At 53.4% G+C, this 19,376-nt stretch overlaps 5 protein-coding genes across 5 annotated transcripts; 3 read left to right on the forward strand and 2 right to left on the reverse strand.

Annotated features, from left to right (window-relative positions):
- Nucleotides 1-535: 535 nt before the first annotated feature.
- On the forward strand, nt 536-1,571 carry J4E92_006288 (uncharacterized protein; the record flags this gene model as incomplete). The annotated part of the gene is made up of 2 exons (XM_051497658.1): nt 536-1,118; nt 1,171-1,571. 2 exons carry the CDS (start codon nt 536-538, stop codon nt 1,569-1,571), a joined length of 984 nt encoding a protein of 327 aa, XP_051352305.1.
- Nucleotides 1,572-4,042: 2,471 nt separating this feature from the next.
- On the reverse strand, nt 4,043-9,404 carry J4E92_006289 (uncharacterized protein; the record flags this gene model as incomplete). Its single annotated transcript, XM_051497659.1, has 2 exons — nt 4,043-4,819; nt 4,917-9,404. The coding sequence occupies 2 exons, from the start codon at nt 9,402-9,404 to the stop codon at nt 4,043-4,045; spliced, it is 5,265 nt and encodes a 1,754-aa protein (XP_051352306.1).
- A 789-nt stretch (nt 9,405-10,193) lies between these two features.
- Nucleotides 10,194-10,762, forward strand: J4E92_006290 (uncharacterized protein; the record flags this gene model as incomplete). The annotated part of the gene is made up of 2 exons (XM_051497660.1): nt 10,194-10,220; nt 10,322-10,762. 2 exons carry the CDS (start codon nt 10,194-10,196, stop codon nt 10,760-10,762), a joined length of 468 nt encoding a protein of 155 aa, XP_051352307.1.
- Nucleotides 10,763-11,096: 334 nt separating this feature from the next.
- J4E92_006291 (uncharacterized protein) lies at nt 11,097-12,556 on the reverse strand (the record flags this gene model as incomplete). The annotated part of the gene is made up of 4 exons (XM_051497661.1): nt 11,097-11,160; nt 11,216-12,037; nt 12,162-12,337; nt 12,392-12,556. 4 exons carry the CDS (start codon nt 12,554-12,556, stop codon nt 11,097-11,099), a joined length of 1,227 nt encoding a protein of 408 aa, XP_051352308.1.
- A 2,256-nt stretch (nt 12,557-14,812) lies between these two features.
- J4E92_006292 (uncharacterized protein) lies at nt 14,813-15,784 on the forward strand (the record flags this gene model as incomplete). Its single annotated transcript, XM_051497662.1, has 1 exon — nt 14,813-15,784. One exon carries the CDS (start codon nt 14,813-14,815, stop codon nt 15,782-15,784), a length of 972 nt encoding a protein of 323 aa, XP_051352309.1.
- Between the last annotated feature and the right edge of the window lie 3,592 nt (nt 15,785-19,376).

Here is a 19,376-nt window from a genome sequence, read left to right on the forward strand (position 1 = left end):
ACATGATCGCCACGCAGAGTTGGCGAATTATGGCACGATGATCAACGACCATGAGCAGATGCACCACATCTCGTGAGGTGAATGACCGGGAACCACATCGTAAGCTGGAGCATAACTGGCATGTTCGCTAAAACATGTCACGCTTCAAGCAGGAGCTTTCCACCGGTCACATAGTGGCGTATATCCGTACTCCCAAAACAGTAGCGGTGGGTCTTCCTCACCATTGCTCTAGCGGCCTGTCACATCTATTCCAGCACCTCTCTTCAACGCTTACCCATGAGAATCGGGGTCAGAGGAGACAGCTACTCATACAGTGCTAGGTGTAAGCATGAGTCGCGGCTGCTATTCTTGCCACTTCTCGGAAACATGTTACAGTGTATAAAGAGAAATGTTCATCGCTCTCTTCTTACCACTATCATCTCAGGTCATCACAGTCATTCGCTCTTCGCTTCTCGGCACTTCTCACCTATACTGTCTTATTCTTCACCCTACTAGACACTCACTCGATAGGACCACTATCTTCTCTTCACACATAATGTATATTCGCAACGTCCTTATCTCTGGCCTTGCGGCTGCCAGCACAGTCCAGGCCTACTCCAACTACACCATTCGGGAAGAAGACTGGACCGTCCCAGCACCAGTACAAGAGAAGCGTACTCTTGCAAAGATCTTCGGCATATTCGACGGCATCTTCGGTGGCGGCGGCAAGGAACCTGCGCAAGAATGCCCTGCTGTCTGGACTCAAATTTCTTCTACCCTCACCCAACAATTCCTCGGGGACGGCCAATGCACAGATGCTGCGCGCGCTGCTATCCGATCTTCATTCCATGACTGCTTCAACGGCGCATGCGACGGTTCTCTCATCCTCGCCAACGAGTGCTCGAACAAAGAGAACCGCGGTATGGAGCGCCTTTGCGGTAACCTTGCCAATGTCGCATCCCAGACCAAGGTCGGTGTTGCCGATCTTATCCAGTTTGCCGCCGCGCATGCAGTCAAGACATGTCCTGGTGGACCCACTATTCCCGTCAAAGTTGGTCGCAAGGACTCCAGCGAGGCGAATGCCCTCGGTGTTCTCCCCAGCGGTCACGCCAATGCTAAGGACTTGGTCGGGCTCTTTGGTAAGCATACGTCTTTGGTCTACAACATCTTCATAGCTAACAGCTTTCCCAGCGCAAAAAGGCTTCTCCCCCTATGACCTCGCCGCTCTCATCGGCGCTCACACCGCTGCCAAACAACGCTTCACCGACCCCTCCAAAGCTGGCTCTGCCCTCGACTCCACTGTCGGCACCTGGGACAACAAATATTACTCCGAGACCATGCGTGGTAGGGCTCCTTTCACACTCCCCTCCGATAAGAGCCTTGCACAGAACCCCCTTACTGCCGGCCCGTTCATCGCCTTTGCCGCCAGCAAGGGTATGTGGGACTCAGCATTCGTAAGCGCAATGGTCAAGATGAGCATGCTCGGTGTTGAGAACAAGGGAGACTTGATCGACTGCACAAGTGCGCTGCCCGGTGGTAGCAAGAAGAGGGATGTCAGGAGCCGCAACCTCTTCGACCGCCTCAAGTGGTAGACGGTGTGGGTAATTTGTACGATGTGAGCATTTTTGGGCGTTACGATACCTTTTCATTATCTCTTTATGGGCATTTCACGACTCTCTTTGATGGTACATGCTAGTCATGTTTTCTTATATATACCATAGTCTAGCAAAAGGATAGGCGGCGGATAGTATGACACAGTAGTACGATGTCATTAGTAATTCAAACACTTCACGAATACCTATTACGTTTACCCATCACATTCTCATGCTCGGAATAAACTGAACAGAACTTTCTGCAGAACGCACCAGCGATACAAAGTGCGCGAAGTAGAACAAAGACGTTGATGTAGGCGTCTCGGCTCTCTGATAGCATCCACAGTGTTCTTCTGCCTCTTTCTAGTAGTCAGTAACGCGTCTGACTACAATGATATAACGATACAGTAAGACCATGTATTCACCATCTACACATGCGATCCTTCGCCTATGTTCAACGTCAATGCCGGCCAAAGCGGCTCAAGCTACCTCCTCCTTCAACAGGGAATCGAACACGGTGCCCTGAGATAAGCCTTGGATCTTGACGCGGGGCTCAAACATTAGAATGGGCTGTTCGGTGATGACAACAGTACGAATACGACCCTCCACGCTTCCTTCTTTTGCAGCTACCTTAATGCTTGGAGCGAGCCTTGGGGTCCTCCTGCACTCTTTCCTTCTTGTCGGTCTTACCCTTCTTCTTGGACGCCCTTTTGTCGCGAAAATCGGCTGCATTGTGCAGCGTCTTGGGCTTCTTGTGATGAAGTCCGGAGCGCTGGGACGAAGGCGCTTCTCGTTTGGCTGCTCGAGGTCGGTCAGAAGCCATGGCGATGGCAATATCTGGTGACAGCTTGGTGGATCGAGCAATTTAAAATCACTATTGTCGTATCTACGAACGAGAGATGGTGAGTAAGAGGCTGTCCAGTTCGTGCGGGCAATGGTGAGCAATGAATTACAGTCCCAACCAGGCTAGCGCGCCTGCCTGCGTTTGCACTACCCGGGCTCCCTGTATAAGATTCCTGTCCTCTCCGCCTCCAGCTCCGACCTCAGCCAACCTGCTCCCCATGGAAGTGCTACCTTCTATTTCGCCTTCGCACTGCCTACAAAAGCGGCGGCGCATCGACATACTAACAACTTCTTCCATCTTTTCCAAAGCAGCTCTTTCAATCGTTCCCACCCACACTCACACAGCGTCAGGTGTGCCACATATGACTCTGCGAGGGCAGAACGTCTAGGCTCAAGGGCCTAGGCCTGATGACCCAGAAGCTTGTGTTGCGACTCACCAGCAACACCTACTCGATAGTAGCGATGGTGCCGGGTGATCCTCTTTCTCACGAAAGTGCAGCCCCGGAGAGTGAGCTTCAACCCAAGACGGTCTGTGAAGTGCGGTCCTGGATACGAAACATCCACCACGATACGGAGATCTCGAGATCTAAGTGTGAGCTACTTTGGAGGCTCACATGAACGAAACGGACGACGAAATCCATCTTCCTTTTTTTTCGTTGGCGTCTCTGCCTTGAGCAGTGCGTTGAAGAAGTAAAGACGCACATGCGAGTGACCGAGAGGAGAGCCTCAGTCTTACGGACGTTGTTCAAGTTACGTCGCATGCGATGACGTAATGGCGTGGTTGTGGAGAAATCTGGGCTGAGCGACAAGACATGCGCCAGTTGCGGATCGGAAGAGAGGGGAATGAAATGAAGGGAACAATTGAGACGCAGCACGCAAGTAGCCCAATGACAAGGCTGCCGACCGCGGACAGATGGGAGCCATGGATAAGTAGGGAACTGAACACAGAAGGCACACATCGCCGAACATGCTCCGCGCTGTGAACAACATCAGCGCCAGCAATTGAAGAGGAAGGGACGACACACAACTTACCAAAACCACCCATACACATCACCCCAACGCCACTGACGCGGATTACCTCATCACGCTATGCCTCAATGCCAACCTCTCAACTTCAACATCACATAATCAGAGGCGAAGAAACAAAGACAACGACGTAATTCCTATAACCCCCATCGTACCTTCCCCAGGATATCTAAGCCTCCTTCCCCGTCCACCCATGCCAAGCCATCCATCCCATCATCCAAACATACCCATCCGTCACCTTCCCTACAGTAACAGTAACAAAAAAAAAAAAAAACGACGCCAGCGAACATCACAAGGACGCAAGCGATGCATTAGTAGGTCCCCCAGATGTATTACAGTACAGGACAAGGAAACAAGCAGAGAGCCATGTGTAAAAGTTAAAAAGCTTATAGATGCTCAAACGAGAACAAGACAAAATAAAGTAAAAAACAAGGCGATCGGGTATCGAAGTCGAAAATGGGGCTATCGCGAAAATTATTTTCCCAACTGGCTTCCTTCCCCTCCGTTCCTTCCAAGTGTATGGCTTCCCTTGCTACAACAACGATGATAGTGCAAGCAGCGCCCCCAGTACGTGACAACGTGGCGGTATTAACGTAGCTCTCTCAGCCTTCCTCCGGCGGTGGCGTGGGTAGATCTCTTCCCTTTGATTCCGGACTCGGTGGGTGGACGACTGTGACTGGCGTCGTGGGATCTCTTGATTCCTCGCCTTCTTGGTCGGCGGCGCCATCACCGTCAATGATACTTTCGCCTTCTTCGGGTATGGCAGTCGGGCTCAAGATGCCTCCGTCTTCGCTTTTGGCGGAAGCTTGATTGCGTCGGTTTCTCCTTCGTTGTCGTTCCGTGTCCGCGCTCTCTCTTCTCCGCCTGACGGATAGTGATCCATCTTTGTTTAGGCCAGTTCCGGACTGGAGACCTTCCAGCATGGCAGCAGCGCGGTCTGCGATGTCTGCTTCTGCGGTACCGGCGGCAGCTGCAGCTGCAGGACCAGCGGTGCTACTAGCCTCGCTGTCCGCAGTCTCGCTGGTGGGACTGAGCAGTTTGTTCTTCTCGTCCTCACCCTCGGCACCCTCTCCGCCATCTTCCATGTTGACGCCGATCTCTGGGATCTTCTGGCCACTAGCCACGCGTACCTGGTGCCTGTCCTTTAAGCGGGCGCGACGACGGCGATCGCGTTGATCTCTTGCTTCGGGCTTAGCAGCACGTAGCTTCTGGAGCAAGTCGTCCATAGCACCGGTGGATGCGGGTGATTTGGGAGCATCGGAGTCCGAGGAGAGGGCGTTGGGTGAGAGAGGGTTTGCGGTTTGCGCCTGTTTGCGACGCATGGAAATTTCGTTGCGACGATGTTGCTCTTCGAGAGTGGTGTTTTTCTCCTTGGATTTCTACAAGCAAGTTAGCAATTGGTCCATAGCAATGTATAAGCAAGCCGTGTAAAACCAGCATCGTGATCACAAGAACAGGGGGTTGGTGATGACTTACCTTCCATTCCTGGACGAAGTTGGCCAACTTCGCAAAGAAATCCCTCCTCGCACTGTCGTCGGTCGGATCTTCACCATAGAACGCCATAATATCATCGTAGCTCTTCTGCATGTCCTCCAGGAAGACCTGCATCTGCTCTGCCTTTCTTCTAGCCTCCTTCATGTTCCGCTGTACAACAATGGCGACCTTATCTTCTGGGTGGAACTTGGTCGGATCGGACAAGTTACCAGAGTCTAGCGACATCTGAACGTTCTTGATGTTGTCGATGTACTTCTTGGCATCGGTCTGAAGCTGCTCGACGTTGATCTTCTGGGCTGTTACAACGCCACTGATCTCGTCGGTGAAGCCTTCCCATCCAGAGTATTGGTTGCGGACGATTCTTTCAACGACATCGGCGAATGTGGACTCGTTCTTGTCATCCTTGAGCATACCCAATCGCCCCAGAGTAGAGAGCTTGAAACCACTGGCTTGTTTGTTGGCATCGTTCATGAAGTTACCAATATCGAGAATGAGACCCAGAACACTGATCAAGCTTGACGAATCACGCAGGCTCTCGGATACCCTTGAGATTTCCAGCAGCTTGTTGGAAATCTCGTCGTACTCAGTTTCGTACGTGCGAGTCAGCGCAAGCGCCCTCATCCTGCTCTTCCAGTAGTGGTGCAGTTCGTACGCAGTGAGAAGGTAGATTTGATCCTCTCGTGTGAGTTCGTTCGGGTCCTGTTCGCGCTTGCTCTCGCTAGCATTGGGTCCAGTCCAGTCCTTCGAGTAGGGAGCCATGAGCTTGGCGGTGTTATCGGGAATATCGCAGAAGTCGTTCTTCTGCAAGAACTCCATAGTGACAGGATCATCCAGAATCTTGTTGTCACAGTGGATGATCATCCTTACGATATCTTCAACTCCGTACGATGAGAACTTGGCCATACTGATCTGGAAGTTGTGCATGAGGTCGCGAGAGATGATCTGCTTCTTGTCGTCCTTCTTGCCAGATTTCTTGCCAATCGCCTTGATCTCCTTTGCCAAGAAGAGCTTCTCGACTTCCTCCAAAACACCCTTCCTTGCCAACTCCTGGTACTTCTCTTCTTTCTCTTCCGAGCTGAGACCGCGAGTGGCCCAGACAGTGGTAGTAGGTTGGTCGACCTTGTCCCAATGCAGGGCCTTGAGCTTCTTCTTCGGTCGCGGTCCAGAAAGAGCAAATTGTTGGGCAGCTCCAAATCCAGGCGCCTTGGGCATGAAACCAGGACGTTTGGCACCTGGCATTGGTGGTGGCGGTGGCGGAGGAGGTGGCATGCTGCCATCTCCTGGCATAGGAGGTGGTGCAGGGATTCCGGGCTTGAAGCCGAGTTTGCCTGGCGGAGGCGGCGGGGGCGGAGGTGGTGGAGGTCCAGCAGTACCGGGCATAGGAGGCGGGGGAGGAATGTTGTTCGAGAATCCAAGGGCACCAGGAGGCGGGGGCGGAGGTGGAGGAATGTTGGCTTTGGGTGCCTCATTATCGCCAGGTGTCTTTGGTGAGTCGGATTCGAGGCTGGGATGCGATGGTCCTGTAGTAACGCCATCCCCTTCGGCATCTGAGTCTTCGTATCGCTTGACATTCGCCGTGATATCCGCCATGAGGGCATTGGCTGTCGAAGTGCTGAGCTTTGGCTTGTGCATCTGGATCAGACGGGGCTTCTCAATGACAGCATCATCATCGTCCATCTCCGACATCTCAGCATCCTCACCAATCTGGCCAGGAAGGCCAGGGAGGGGCTTCCTGCGGGGCACTCCACTTTTGGCACGTACTGATCCGAATGAGCTGGCTTCGAGGCCACCATAGCCCTGTTCGGTCATGCCAGGCATGTCGCCCTCCATCTTTTCTCGCAGTTCCCTAAGCTTCTCGCTGGGCTGCATCTGCAGGGACTTGCCCTCCAGTGTTGCTTGTGTCCTGGCTCGTTGCAGTTGGATCTCCAGTCTGTTCATCAGACGTTCGCGGTCCATGATGCCCTGCATTTGAGCTGGATCGGTGGTAGCGAGCCCGTCTTTACCAGACTTCTTCGCTGCCGACGCTGCGACATCTTGAGCATCCCTAAGCATCAAGTACAGTTCTCGCGTCTCCAGTTCGTTGCGTTGTAGTTCTTGTGCTCGTATCCTCTGCATTTCCGCTAGTTCCGCCTTCATCGTCTCTACTTGCCTACCACGGAGCTCGATGATACGTTCTTGTTCCGCAAGTTGTTTCTGCAGCTTAGAAACTAGGCCATCAGCACCCAGCTCCAGCTGCGCTTTCATCTCATCGCGTTCTGCAATAGCCGAGTCTGCGATTTGTCGTGCTTCGACTGCTTCATCGCGAACCTGTCGGGCTTCCGAATCGGTGTACAGCTTGTCAAGCAGAGATTGCACAGTGAAGTTCAGACTCTGCTTGAGGTCCATGTCTGGCAGTCGGCGGTCCATAGCCACGTAGCTCAGCATTTGGTCCACCAATTGGAACATCCGCAATCGATCCTCGCTCTCCGTGTCTCGCATCAACAGCAAGTGTTGCATAGCTGACGTGAAGTAGTCTTGCGCGCGAGTGCCACCAATCTTGCTCATGATAGCATCTGCGATTTGCAAAGGGTCGTTGAGGTCCTTGGTTTCGCCTTCGACGCCCTCGACCATGGAGCTGTTCTCCTTCTGAAGGAAATCCTCATAGTCGACAGCTTCGTTGTCCAAGTAGTGCTCGATCTGCTTGTCGATGACATCGTACTGGAAGCCCTCCATCTTGTTGAAGATGCGCTTGATGCCACATGCTGTGAACTGAGCTCGCACGTGCATCCTGAGCTGCAGGTCGCGCTCCGGGGCATCCACAACCATGTTGATCAAGAAGAGTGTCGCAATGGCGTATTCCATGAGCAGGTTCTCTACGCCGATACCTCCACTGCGGACTTCGTCTGAAGCGCCTACCATGGAGCCCATCTTGCCACGGCCGTCGACCGTGACTTCGACGATGCGCATCCATGCATCGAAACGGCTGCTTTCGCCGTATTGCGATTTGAGGTTGTCGAGTGCCTGTAGTACTTTCTCGTGTCCGCTTCCGTTACCCCAGTGGCACAAGAAGGTCAAGACATCCGAGACAAGCTTTCTTGTGTTGAGCCGTGTGGAGATCAAAGAGCCGCACAGCGCCTGGATGATGGACGGGTGGTTGAGGGCGTTGTCGGCACCGTACTTGTTGTTCATCAGCGCCTTCAAGCACTTGATGATTTCGTATTCGCGTTCGACGTCGTTCTCCGCCTTTTGCGCCATGACGCTGGGAGGAGGCGCCGGCCCTGTTGTCTTCCTGCGGTTGATCTTGGCCAGGACATTCGTGAGGGCGATTTGACCCTGCGCTTCGATGAAGCCCCTGACCCAGGCGATGGGCTGTGTTCGCAGACTGATCTCCAAACTCGACATCTGTTTTATAGATATGGAGTTATCCATGACTTTCTTGACGTACCACTCGGGCGAGCCCTCCTCTTCTGCGCGCATGAGGATGTCTTGGCCACCACCGGCACCGGGGCCGCCGTAGGTTATCCGCTGCGTCTGGCGCTTCTTCTCCTCGTGCTTGAACTCGGCCAGCTTGTCCTGGTAGACGAGGGTCCACTTCTTGTCAATCTTGTAGGCTTCCATCTGCCGCCGCGCCTGCTCTGGTAAGCTCTTCCATCCTCGCTTCACCATGAGGTTCATGAACTCCTTCTCTACGACATGGTCTGGCGGTCGTTGTATGCTGAGGGTGTTCTGGTTGAACGAGGTCTGCGACGCGGAGGGCGAGGAGGAGTTGTAGTGCAGCAGATGGCGGTGCGAGTCGCGGGGAGTGGACACGGCGGTGGGGAGGAGACTGCCGGCATCGAGGCCTATGGAGGAGATGGTGCTCTGAGATGGGTTCTGCGGGTAGAAGACGTTGCTGCCGCGCGACTTGGAGTCATTGCTGTAGATGCTCGCCTGGTCGGACGAGGTGCGCGTGTTGTTGGAGGAGTCAGTGCCGGCGTAGTATGAGTAGTTGCCGTCCCTGCTGCTCCCGCGCGCGCCCCACTGCTGCATCGAGACGCCGCGGTCGCCTGGGTTGCTCGAGGCGATGGTGGTGCCGAGGGAATGGGGCGGTGGGCGCGGCGGCCCCGGGTTGGAGTAGCCGTTCTGGGGCATTGCGGTGGCGTTGAAGACGGGGTACTGATGGAAGTCGCCGCCGCCCTTGTTGAGGTGGTGCGGCAGCGGTTCGGCGTTCTTGGAGGCGTCGTCTCGCGGGGGGTCGATGGAGGATACGGGGCCAGCTCGCGCGAAGATGCCCTCGGCCGTCATGGACACGGGCCGCTGGTCTATCGAAGCGCCGCCGATGGAGTGTCTGTGTGAGTGTCGTGACGAGAGCGAGCCATGGGAGCTCCCCGGGGGACTGTCGGTCGAGGATGTGGTCGTGTGTTTGGCGTCGCCCGTGTGCTTGTCCTTGTCTTTGTGCAGGCGTCGTCCGAAGAACTTGCCGGCGGAAGATTGCCGACCCTTGCTGTCCATGCCTATAGCGAGAGCCTATGCCCAATGCTCTGCCGCCTTGGGAGCGCGCCGCCCGACGTGTCTGCGTCCCCCTCCTTCGCGGAGCAATGCGTCCCGCCTCGCTGCTACGGCGCAGGTGACGATGCCGCTGCCTCAGCGGGCGTGTGTGGTCCTGAAACGAGCGTGCGGGGCTGCGTGCGGTGAGTCGAAGGTGAGAAGCAATTCCTGGGGCGCCGTCGTGACAGCAATGCGGCTGCGAGAGAGGGAGTGGGAAGTTGCCGAATACTGTAACTAACTAGCGCCCCCCGTGTGACTGCATGGCAAGTAGACAGGACTGGGACGCGGCCATTTGATCTCCACAGCGCCGATTCACCACGTCTCATAGTTACAGCGCGCCAGGGCTGCTCCGCGTGGATATGCAAGCACGCGAACCACCCGCCATGGCCGCATTGGCTCCGACGTTCTCCTGAGACGTGCGCACGTCCGTGTTGTGGCGCCATCTGCCATCCATGCCCAGACGAACCCCTAGCCGGCCTACGCGACGGCCGTCCTCCCATCGGCCTCGACATCGACAGTAACTATTCCCGGCACATCCAGTACATCCCGCCTGTCTGTGGCGCAGCAGGCACAGCACCTGCACACTCGCCCGTCGCACCTTCCTCACGCCTGGCGCACTGCGTCTCAACACCACGTCTGCTGTCCACATCCACCACCCACGGCTAACAGCCCCGGCCTCGCATCAGCCCGAGGCGATCAAAAGGACGCGCTCCGCCAGTTCACGCACCTTCACTAGCACATGCATCCACAGCCATGGCCGGCTTTACCCATTTCCTCAAGGTGAGTGACAGCTGTCACGTACAGGAAGCTTGGGCGGTGAGCGCATAACGCGACCCACCGCGCACACCAACCCCATGTGGAGGCTGACGATGCGCCTCCAGACCATCCTCGTACCACTCTTCCTCGCTGCCCTCCTCTATGTCCTGCTAGTCTTCCTCGTGCTGCCCTTTGTGCGCCGGCACCGCAGCCGTTATAGCCAGTACCTGCCTATGCCCGCGAGCGTGACCGACTTCCCGTCCTCTTGGCGGACGAACCTCTCGGATGCCCTCTACAACCTCTTCGCGCCTTCCGCGTGGGTCAGACAGCGCGCGATTGTGGACGGGAGCGGACAACACGACGATGAATTGTTTGACGACGAGGAGGGAGAGGGCATGGTGGGCTTTGACCCCATCGATGAGAGGAGAAGAGAAGCCCTCGAACAACGCCGCAGCATCATGGAGGAAGAACGGCGGTTAGGACGTGAGCTGGAGGAAGGCTTCAAGGATGACAGTGAAGATGAGCATGAAGACGAGAGGCGGCGGTCCTTGTCAAGACATCGATGATTTCTATAGTACCCTTCCTCATACAAGAAAACACGAACAACTGCACTGCCGTCTACATTAGCATAAAAGCTGAAGTTGTGTAAAGCCCTGAGGCAATGTAGACTTTAGGAGGTAGGTGTTCGACCTTTTCGTATGAGGTGTTTATATCACTTTGCCTACAATTTGGGACTTTCTCATGCATCACATCATCGGCTGGAGTTGGAGTTGGAGTTCAAGTGGATATATTCATGTACATAGGTAGGCGGAAATACCCATTCGACGCCCAAGCCTAAACAAAGAAATTCGTGCCAAATCGCTCAAAGAAGACAGAAGGCTGCTGAAGAAGACCGCTCCTCTACTTGCGCTGACCGTACGCCTTGGTGGCGTAGTCGCCCTTGTGAACGATCAAGTCCTCGGGACTAAGGTACGAAGTCAGTATATGTCTTACATATATTTTGAACAGTCAGAACTTACCGGTAGTTCTCGCGGCCGGAGAAGTACTCGTCGAGGATAGCCTTGGTGCCGTTGGCGTATCGCTCCTGAGCATCGATCGAGGTACCGGACATGTGAGGAACCATGGCGTTGCCGCCGCCCCATGGGTTCTGGGCGTAGCGGAGCGGGTGGTCCTTGGGAGCGGGCTGAGGGAACCAGACGTCACCACCGTATCCACGGAGGTGGCCGTCCTTGAGAGCCTGGGCAACGTCCTCCTTGACGACGATGGCACCACGGGCGGTGTTAACCAACCATGAGCCCTTCTTCATCTTGGAGATGAGGTCCTTGTTGAAGAGACCGCGGGTCTTCTCGTGGAGCGGGCAGTTGATGGTGACAACATCGCACTGGGCCAACATCTCCTCGAGGTTCTCGACGCGACGGCAGCCAATCTCCTTCTCCTTCTCAGGGGAGAGGGGCTGGTAGTCGAAGTAGAGGAGCTCCTTGCAGTCGAAGGGCTTGAGACGGCGGAGCACACGCTCACCGATACGGCCGACAGCGACAGTACCGACAACCTTGTTCTCGAGATCGTACTCGTTCTTGGCGACCTCGGCGACGTTCCACTCTCCCTTGGCGATCTGCTCGTGGGCGGGGACGAAGTTGCGGACAAGGGTCAGGATAGTCATGACAACGTGCTCGGCGACGGAGACGACGTTGGAGCCAGTAACCTCGGCGACGGTGATACCGCCGTTGGTCTTGTTGGCGGCATTGAGGTCGACGTGGTCAGATCCGATACCAGCAGTGACGGCAAGCTTGAGGTTCTTAGCCTTAGCCAGGCGCTCTGCGGTGAGGTAACCGGGGTGGAAACTGTTGATCGCGATCTGTTAGCTGATGCTGGCTCGGATGGTGTTTGCAGCCTTAGCGCGTCCGGCCGAAGCTTGACGCGTGCATGTGGGGCGCTTAGCGGCATTGCGGGGTAGCTCTGACGTACGGAGTGGTAATGATAACCTCAGCATCAACAAGGTGCTTGTCGAACTCGGAGTTCTCGCCTTCCTTGTTGGAGGTGGTGACGAGCTCGTGGCCTTGCTCCTCGATCCACTTCCTGATGCCTAGCTCGTTCTCGGTGGTACCGAGCATGCGAGGCTCCTGCTCAGCGTGGACACCACCCTAGTGTTGTTGTTAGGCATGCCAACGCGCATTGGGACTACCATGGACACTTACATCGTATAGGACGAGAAGAACTTTGCCCTGTTGTGAAGCCGTCGCGGTCAGCGTTCTGAAAGCATTCGGTTGGCGGAGCGACGAAGTTAATCGAGGTCCGGCGCGTGCGCTGAGGAGGGAGGAGGCAGGGCGCGCAAGGCGAGAAGCAGATCGGAGAAATACCATTTTGACTTATTGAACTGATAGTAGAACAATTGAGGCTCCGAGGGAGAGATATATAGTAGAAGCCGGCAAAGGTACAACGAATGGTACGTATTCCTGACGCAAGGTATGTCAGCCTATCGTCCCGGCAGGGGGGAAGTGAGGGGTGCGTGGGTCGGTATACCTCTTGCGGGCCGAAGTGACGTCGGTGTATGGTAGAGAAGTTAAATGGAAGACCGGATGCTACACTGGACAATGTTGGTGTTGTGAGAGCAATTGAGGGGTTCGTGAGGGGGCTTTTATATACCGCCGAGCAGCCGCACGATCTTCTCACTACTTTCAGCCTCTGATCCCTGGGTCACCAGGCAGACGAGGTCGGTCATCCCCACTTGGTGATGCGACATTCCCACACAGACAAGTGGTCGCTGCGGGTGTGACGGTCGTGTTTGGAATTACTTCGCATCGCTGATAGTGCGGGGTCGCGTCCAATGGCGCGAATCAGCTCACAGACGCGCCAGGGGAGCTCTACCAGCTGCTTACCCGTTTGATACTCACGAAGCTTCGCCGAGAAGCCCGTAGCGTAGTCTGTGGGCGTGGGTCAACACGGTAGCTCCAGTAGCGCGTGGTCGTTTGACCCGATCGAGCAAGAATGTACGTAAATCGAGGCCTGGGAGTGGCACTTCACTGGCGTACGCTAAAGCTCCATATGGAGAGCTCCCGAATAGCTTCAATTCGGCATTGTGGAAGGATCAATATGGTTTACGGAGCTGGTATTGTGACTCTCAGAGGCCCGAAGGTCGTGATGAGGTGTTGTTCGAATGGCTGTCCACAGGGCTTTCGCTGGGTTCCAGCTTCCAATGCGACCACAGGAAAATGCATCTTGCGTAGAGAGAACTGTGGGCTCGGACGACACACTCTGGAAGGTCGTGCCCGTGCTAGCGATGGCAAATCCAAGGAAAGTGGGCTTGCGTCCGAGCAATCTAGATGCCGCTTTGTACTTTGTCCGCAGCAGCACAGGAAATGCGGAGCTGCAGCGGTTCAAGCTCGCAGTCTGCGGATGCGAGATGTCGCCGTTGCGTCTGACAAAACTCGCGGGAAGCCAGGGCGACGGTCGGCGCAGGGGGTTTGTCTCGGTTTAGACGGCGGCAGGCTGGAGATCGTTCTTATCTTTCGGCCGAAGCTCGCTCGGAAGGTGCGCGCGCGCCAAATTCGCGTTTCGGTAGTTCCAGCTTCCAGCTTCCAGCTTCCAGGTACCCCACCACATCCACAGAATGACACTACGCATCCCTTCTCCCGATGTAGCTGAGGGACCCGATGGTGTCATTGTGTCGTCTCACCGACATCTCATGGAGTTAAGTTCCGTGATTGAAAAGACTTAGTTATCCAGTCCTGCTCTTGCCTATCGTCGTGTTGATCACACAACTTCTCCGGCAGCTCCGTCTCCTCTCGATCACTTTCATCACAGCTGAAGATCAAGTCATCACCTCTTCGTGCCACAAGATCGGCGTTTGCTTTCATCATAGCCCTCCTGTCGTCCAATAGGTTGTCTAGAACTCTCACATTGCCACCTCATACATGGGAAAAGCTGAACAGGTCTGCAGCCTACATTAACATGGAAACCTGCAAAGTAGATGCCCCAACGCCGATGTAGGCTCCAGACCTGTTCAGACTTTCCATAGGTTAACGATCGTGGCGGTTGTGAGGTGGGCGCTGGATAGGCAATGATGCCGCAACACCATCCCAAGGTCAGACGATCTGTGGAAGAGCTTATGGTAACTCTCGGTGCACTACATTGATCGTTGATCTGGCTTCAACATATGAGCAGTCCTAAACAATTCTCAATTGACTGGCGACAGCACTTCAAAACACGTCAAGTAGCGGCGCACAGAAACCGCAACGGAATGGAAGATGCGCTTCATCACAATATCTCAGTTTGCTGATTTTGAACTGTTTTATCACTCGGTAATTCTATCGGCTTGTTCCTTTGCCCAAGACGCGTGCGAGCCATAAAGGAAGTGAAGGTGAGTGCGAATAAGCCCAGGTTCCAGTCGCGACCCAGAGGGCAGTCGCGACCCCCTCTCAACCACCGTCTTTGCTTCCATCTTCTGAACCCGACACTTTCCAATCGGGCGCGAATTGAGGTTGTTGTTGTTCTACCACGGTCTCAAAGAAGGCGAAGTCTTCACGCTGGCTATCCCACGGAAGCGCACGTCTGAAGGTGATTGATCACTAACCTGATCGTAAGAATTGTTTACTGACGTTAACACAGGCGCTGTCACAATGTCGAAAAGCGGAGGCAACGCAGAGGTCGTTGCAAAAAGAGGCGATGTCATACTCCAATCGGGCCAAGACGGAGTCGGAGAAGGAGTTCGCAAAATCCTCGTCTCGTCCGTAGTTCTCGGCCTTGCTTCACCAGTCTTTGCGGCTATGTTCGATGGCCGCTTCTCCGAGGGCCAGAATCTTTCGCCGGCTTCACCACGCACTGTCCCGCTTCCAGATGACGATCCTGAGTCCATCACCATGATCTGCAAGATCGCACACATGCAGACTTCGGAACTTCCCCTCAAGCTCGCCGCCACCGTCTTGTCCAAAATTGCGCTTTTGTGTAACAAATACGATTGCGCGAATGTGGTTCGTTCATGGGCTATCATCTGGATTGGCGCCCTTCTCGAAGACTTCGAAGCTGCAGATTTCGAAAAGATGCTTCTTGCCACACATCTCCTCGAGTTGCCGAGAGAGTTCTTCAGAGTCTCTCAGAGATTGGTCCGCGACCCTACCGCGATCCTCAGCGTCACAAAAGCCACAGATGGTCACGAGTTCCTACCTTTGGAGGTGTTCGAATACCTACTACTTCGTCAAATTTCATATCAGAGGCGAATCACCACGGCATTCGCTTCGATCGTTACGGGACTCGAGTTTTGTGCTGCTTCAAAGCAGGCCTTGAGTACTTTTATCTTCGGTCTCAGGCGGAATGATCTTTGGCCCGTCAATCAGTGCTCGGTCTTGATCATCAAGTCCAAGCTTAGAACCGTACCTGAGCTACCTCCTCTTTTTGCGAGTTGCACAACCCCGAACTGTGCTTGCAAGTCTCTTGCTCGATACACTAAGGCTACGCTCATAGCCGAGCTCGACAAGATTTATGATGCGGTGGATGGTCTTTGCTTAGACTGCGTTCGTCAAAAGGTACTCGGAGAGCAAAAGCGGGAGTGTCGCGTGCCCCATGCAATGAGAGAAGCAACAGTCTACCCTTGATCGCCTTACAGATTTTACATCAAGGCACGCATACTCTTACCATAAAGTCTGGAAACAGTATGGCGTTCTCCAAAGTACTCTACATCTTTTCTCTCGCAAGAGTTCGAGACGCAGGATCCCATGGAGCCCTATTTTTCACCAAGATTAGGCCCGAAGATAGAAGCTCTATCGAGCCGGTTCTAGCTAGGCTTATCCTCCTTGTAGCTCTGCGTGGACATTAGATTCTTCCCAGGTAGAGTGCAATAAGCTTTCCAAATGAACAAGACTTTCTCAATGTGACACTATTCGAATTCTTTATCCAAAGTCACACAGTTTTCTAAGGAGCTCTGCGGCGCACCTCGCGAATGTCCGCACTCATCAAACTCGGTACATCTCCCAACGCCATGCCGCAAGGTTCTTTGGCTCTAAACACCACCCCATTCAAGGGAAAAAACGAACACCCTGGGGCCTACATCAAGATAAAAACGTGCAAAGCAGGTGGCCTGACAGCGACGTAGGCTCCAGGGTTTTTAGTGTTTCCCTAGTATGATGTGACACTTACATCTTAGCCTTCGGCTCGAGAGCAACCTTATTGCGTGTCCCTATAGCTAAAGAGCTCGTTACTGTTGCCGCCCACGTACGATATTCTACCCACCACACTTAATCCTTATCTCACATGCAGTGCCCTAATTTTACCTATATCAATGACGTACAGATTCGTACACCTCTCTATCACTAAGCGGAAGGCGCAGTGATGGTGATGCATTGTTGAAAAGGACACCGACATGGTACCATGTTCATTAGGTGACGGATTGGCTGGCAAAACGGCTGTAGTCCTACATGATATGGCTGACATGGTGGCGCCCTGGAACGAAAAGATGTTCTTGTTGATAAGAATTTAGGCGCCAAACGCATCATATGCGCTGCTTTTAAGACCCGTCCGCCAGTATCGTGAACTCGTAGTTTAGCCTAGTTAGTCGCCAAGATCCAGATGCAGTCGGTAGAACTAGCTTTGATCATCCCAGGAGAAGGCGCTATTCCGGACTTCGTGAGTGATGCGTAATGCTGCCGAAGGCGCTAAGCTGGGTTCAGCAGAGATGATGCGCGAGCTTGTGGGTATCTTGCGGGAGATCGACAGGAGTGGCCAGCATTCGCCATTATGATCCCGGACTTCGGTGTCGTGATGTAGGGAAGAACTGGTTCGGGTTTTGAGGGTCTTCGGAGGGGTCCAACTGGGCCGCTCGCGGGGTCGGGATCGCCGTTGTCTGATTTTCTCTTGTCCAGCTGTTGCCAATTTTTGTATGAGATGCGGTCGAACGCGATTCGTACTCATCTTCAAACCATGAAGTGGCATCGGTCATAGATGATGGAACGGGTAGGACACGAACTTCAGCTGTTCGCCATACCTCGCTTGCGCGCGACATCCAAGTCCGAGCTCGACTGGCGCCTCGGCAACTCTCGCCGCTTCCCAAATGTCCCTCCGCTGACATCTCCGTCCGCTCTCCAACAGCCTGCGCTTACAGATCTCTGACATATCTGCTTTGGCATTTCTGGCTAAACGAAACAAGCTCCAAGTCCGCCGACGCCTGATCCTTCGATCCCTCATCTCTCTGCCTGCCAACGATTCGCCATGTTCCTTGTGATTGGGCAGTGACTGACGCTGATAGCTCTCTCGATTGTCCTGAGCTAATCCTCACTCTGTCTCCGCTCTCTCCTTTGCCTCCTTTGCCAGCTTCTTCTTCAGACGAGACTTCCTTTGAGCTGCCTTACCCTTTGGTGTCTGATTATACGCCTTGTTCTCAGCAGCCTTCTTCGCTTTGCCTTCTGGGGTATTCCGCTGCTTCTTATTATACGCCCTCATCGCCTCATTCTGTTTCGCTGCAACTCTAGGATCCTTTCTCCGTTCTTTCCGGGCCTCATTCCTCCTTACCCTCGCTTCTGGGGATATTACGTAGCGGTCTCGCTGTTCTTTTGCCTTCTTCTCTAAAGCTTCTACCTCCGCTCTTAGCTCCTCTTTACTTAAATCAAAGAAACCCTTAAGTTTATAGATTTCTTGTAGGCTACTTCTGCTGCACAGCCCTTAGTAGTCAAGAGTAGCTAGATTCTAGAAGCTCTTCTCTAAACTCTTTATATAGTTATAGTTATATATTATAAAGACATAGCTAAAAGTAGCTTCTAATGTAAGAAATAGTATCTAAAGCTAAAAATGTTAGACTAGTTTAACTAGAGAAGCCTATACAATTATTAATTAGTGTGCAATCTACTAGCTAAAGTGTATAGTACCTACTATACTATCTAAGTAGCCTTTATTGCAATTATAATTACTAAATCTTATATAGATGCCTTTTCTTTTCTTAGTTCTACTACTAAGATATAGTTAGTAATTATATATCTAGTTGCTAGTAAATGTATTACTTATCTACTTTTTTAGCACTAGCACGTAAAGACTATATCTATTCTTAAGAGAAAGAGATCTGCTAAGGAAGTGCTGTATAGAAAAGGGTTCTCTAGTTACTAGAAGCTCTAGAAGGTTAGGAAGAAAAGTAATCTAGAATTTAGAATTAGTAAATAGAAATAGATAAGAATAAATAAGTAAGAAGCTAGAGAGCTTACCTGTGCTTTGCGAAGGTACTAGAGAACGTCCTTAACATCCTAAAAAATGTTTTTAACGAAGACAGGACATGTAGCGTTAGTGTCGAGTTGAAGTAGAACCGCGGAGGCGAGGGCAAGAAGTGTGTCGCTATGCTCATCTGAGGGCTGGAGAGTCGCTGCGGATTCAGTTGGTAGCTCTCGCATAGTGGCCAGGTCCATCCTGAAGATCCAGGATAGCGAGTGTGCAGAGGAGAGTGGTGGCAGGCATCGAGATTTGATGACGACACCTTCGTCATCGTTGTTGTGGAAGGTGCTCTTCTCGGAAGTGAGGTCGTTGTTGAGGAAGGCACGATGTGTGGCGGTGACACCTCATACAAGGAAAGAGCTGAACACCCACCCCCATGAACGACTTGCGAGCCGCAAGTGATGCCTCAGTCGCTACACAGCTAGAGGTATAGTGACGTGAAGACGATCGCAAGGGGTGCACCAGCCTTACGACCGCGCGCTCCCTCCTCCAAGTCATGTGCGCGCTGTCTCTCTTCTTCAGATCAAGGCCTCGCGCTCACTTTTGGCTACTGCGTCTTCTATGTTCAGCGGTGTTAATGACTTGGAAATACTCAACTTACGCCGCCTTTTGCCATTCTCACCATCTCCGGTCCAGAGACTGATGAATCAGCGGTCTCGTCATCTGGATGTAACCATGTTGCTTCTTCCTCGATCGATGGCGTACAGCAATCGTATCAATGAAAAAAAGGTGTTCTGCGTTTCCCTCCCGGTTATGTTGAATGCCGGACGTTGGGGTAAGGGTAGAACGGGCGCTGGTTTTCGACCGTCCTCAAAGGCACCAGCGAGCCTCCAAGTAGACCTCTAGAGATCTCCGTATCGTCTCCGTCGCTCACCATCGTTCGTAGATCAACTCGCACTGGCGAAACTGTTGAAAGCTTCTGTGGCTTGGCCTGGGGTCCCCTCCACACAAGTTGAGCCTTTTGGTGGCTATTATGCCGACTCGACGCTTCCACCC

Source organism: Alternaria infectoria (assembly GCF_024043175.1).
Source record: "Alternaria infectoria strain BMP 0036 chromosome Unknown scaffold_9, whole genome shotgun sequence".
NCBI lineage: Eukaryota > Fungi > Ascomycota > Dothideomycetes > Pleosporales > Pleosporaceae > Alternaria > Alternaria infectoria.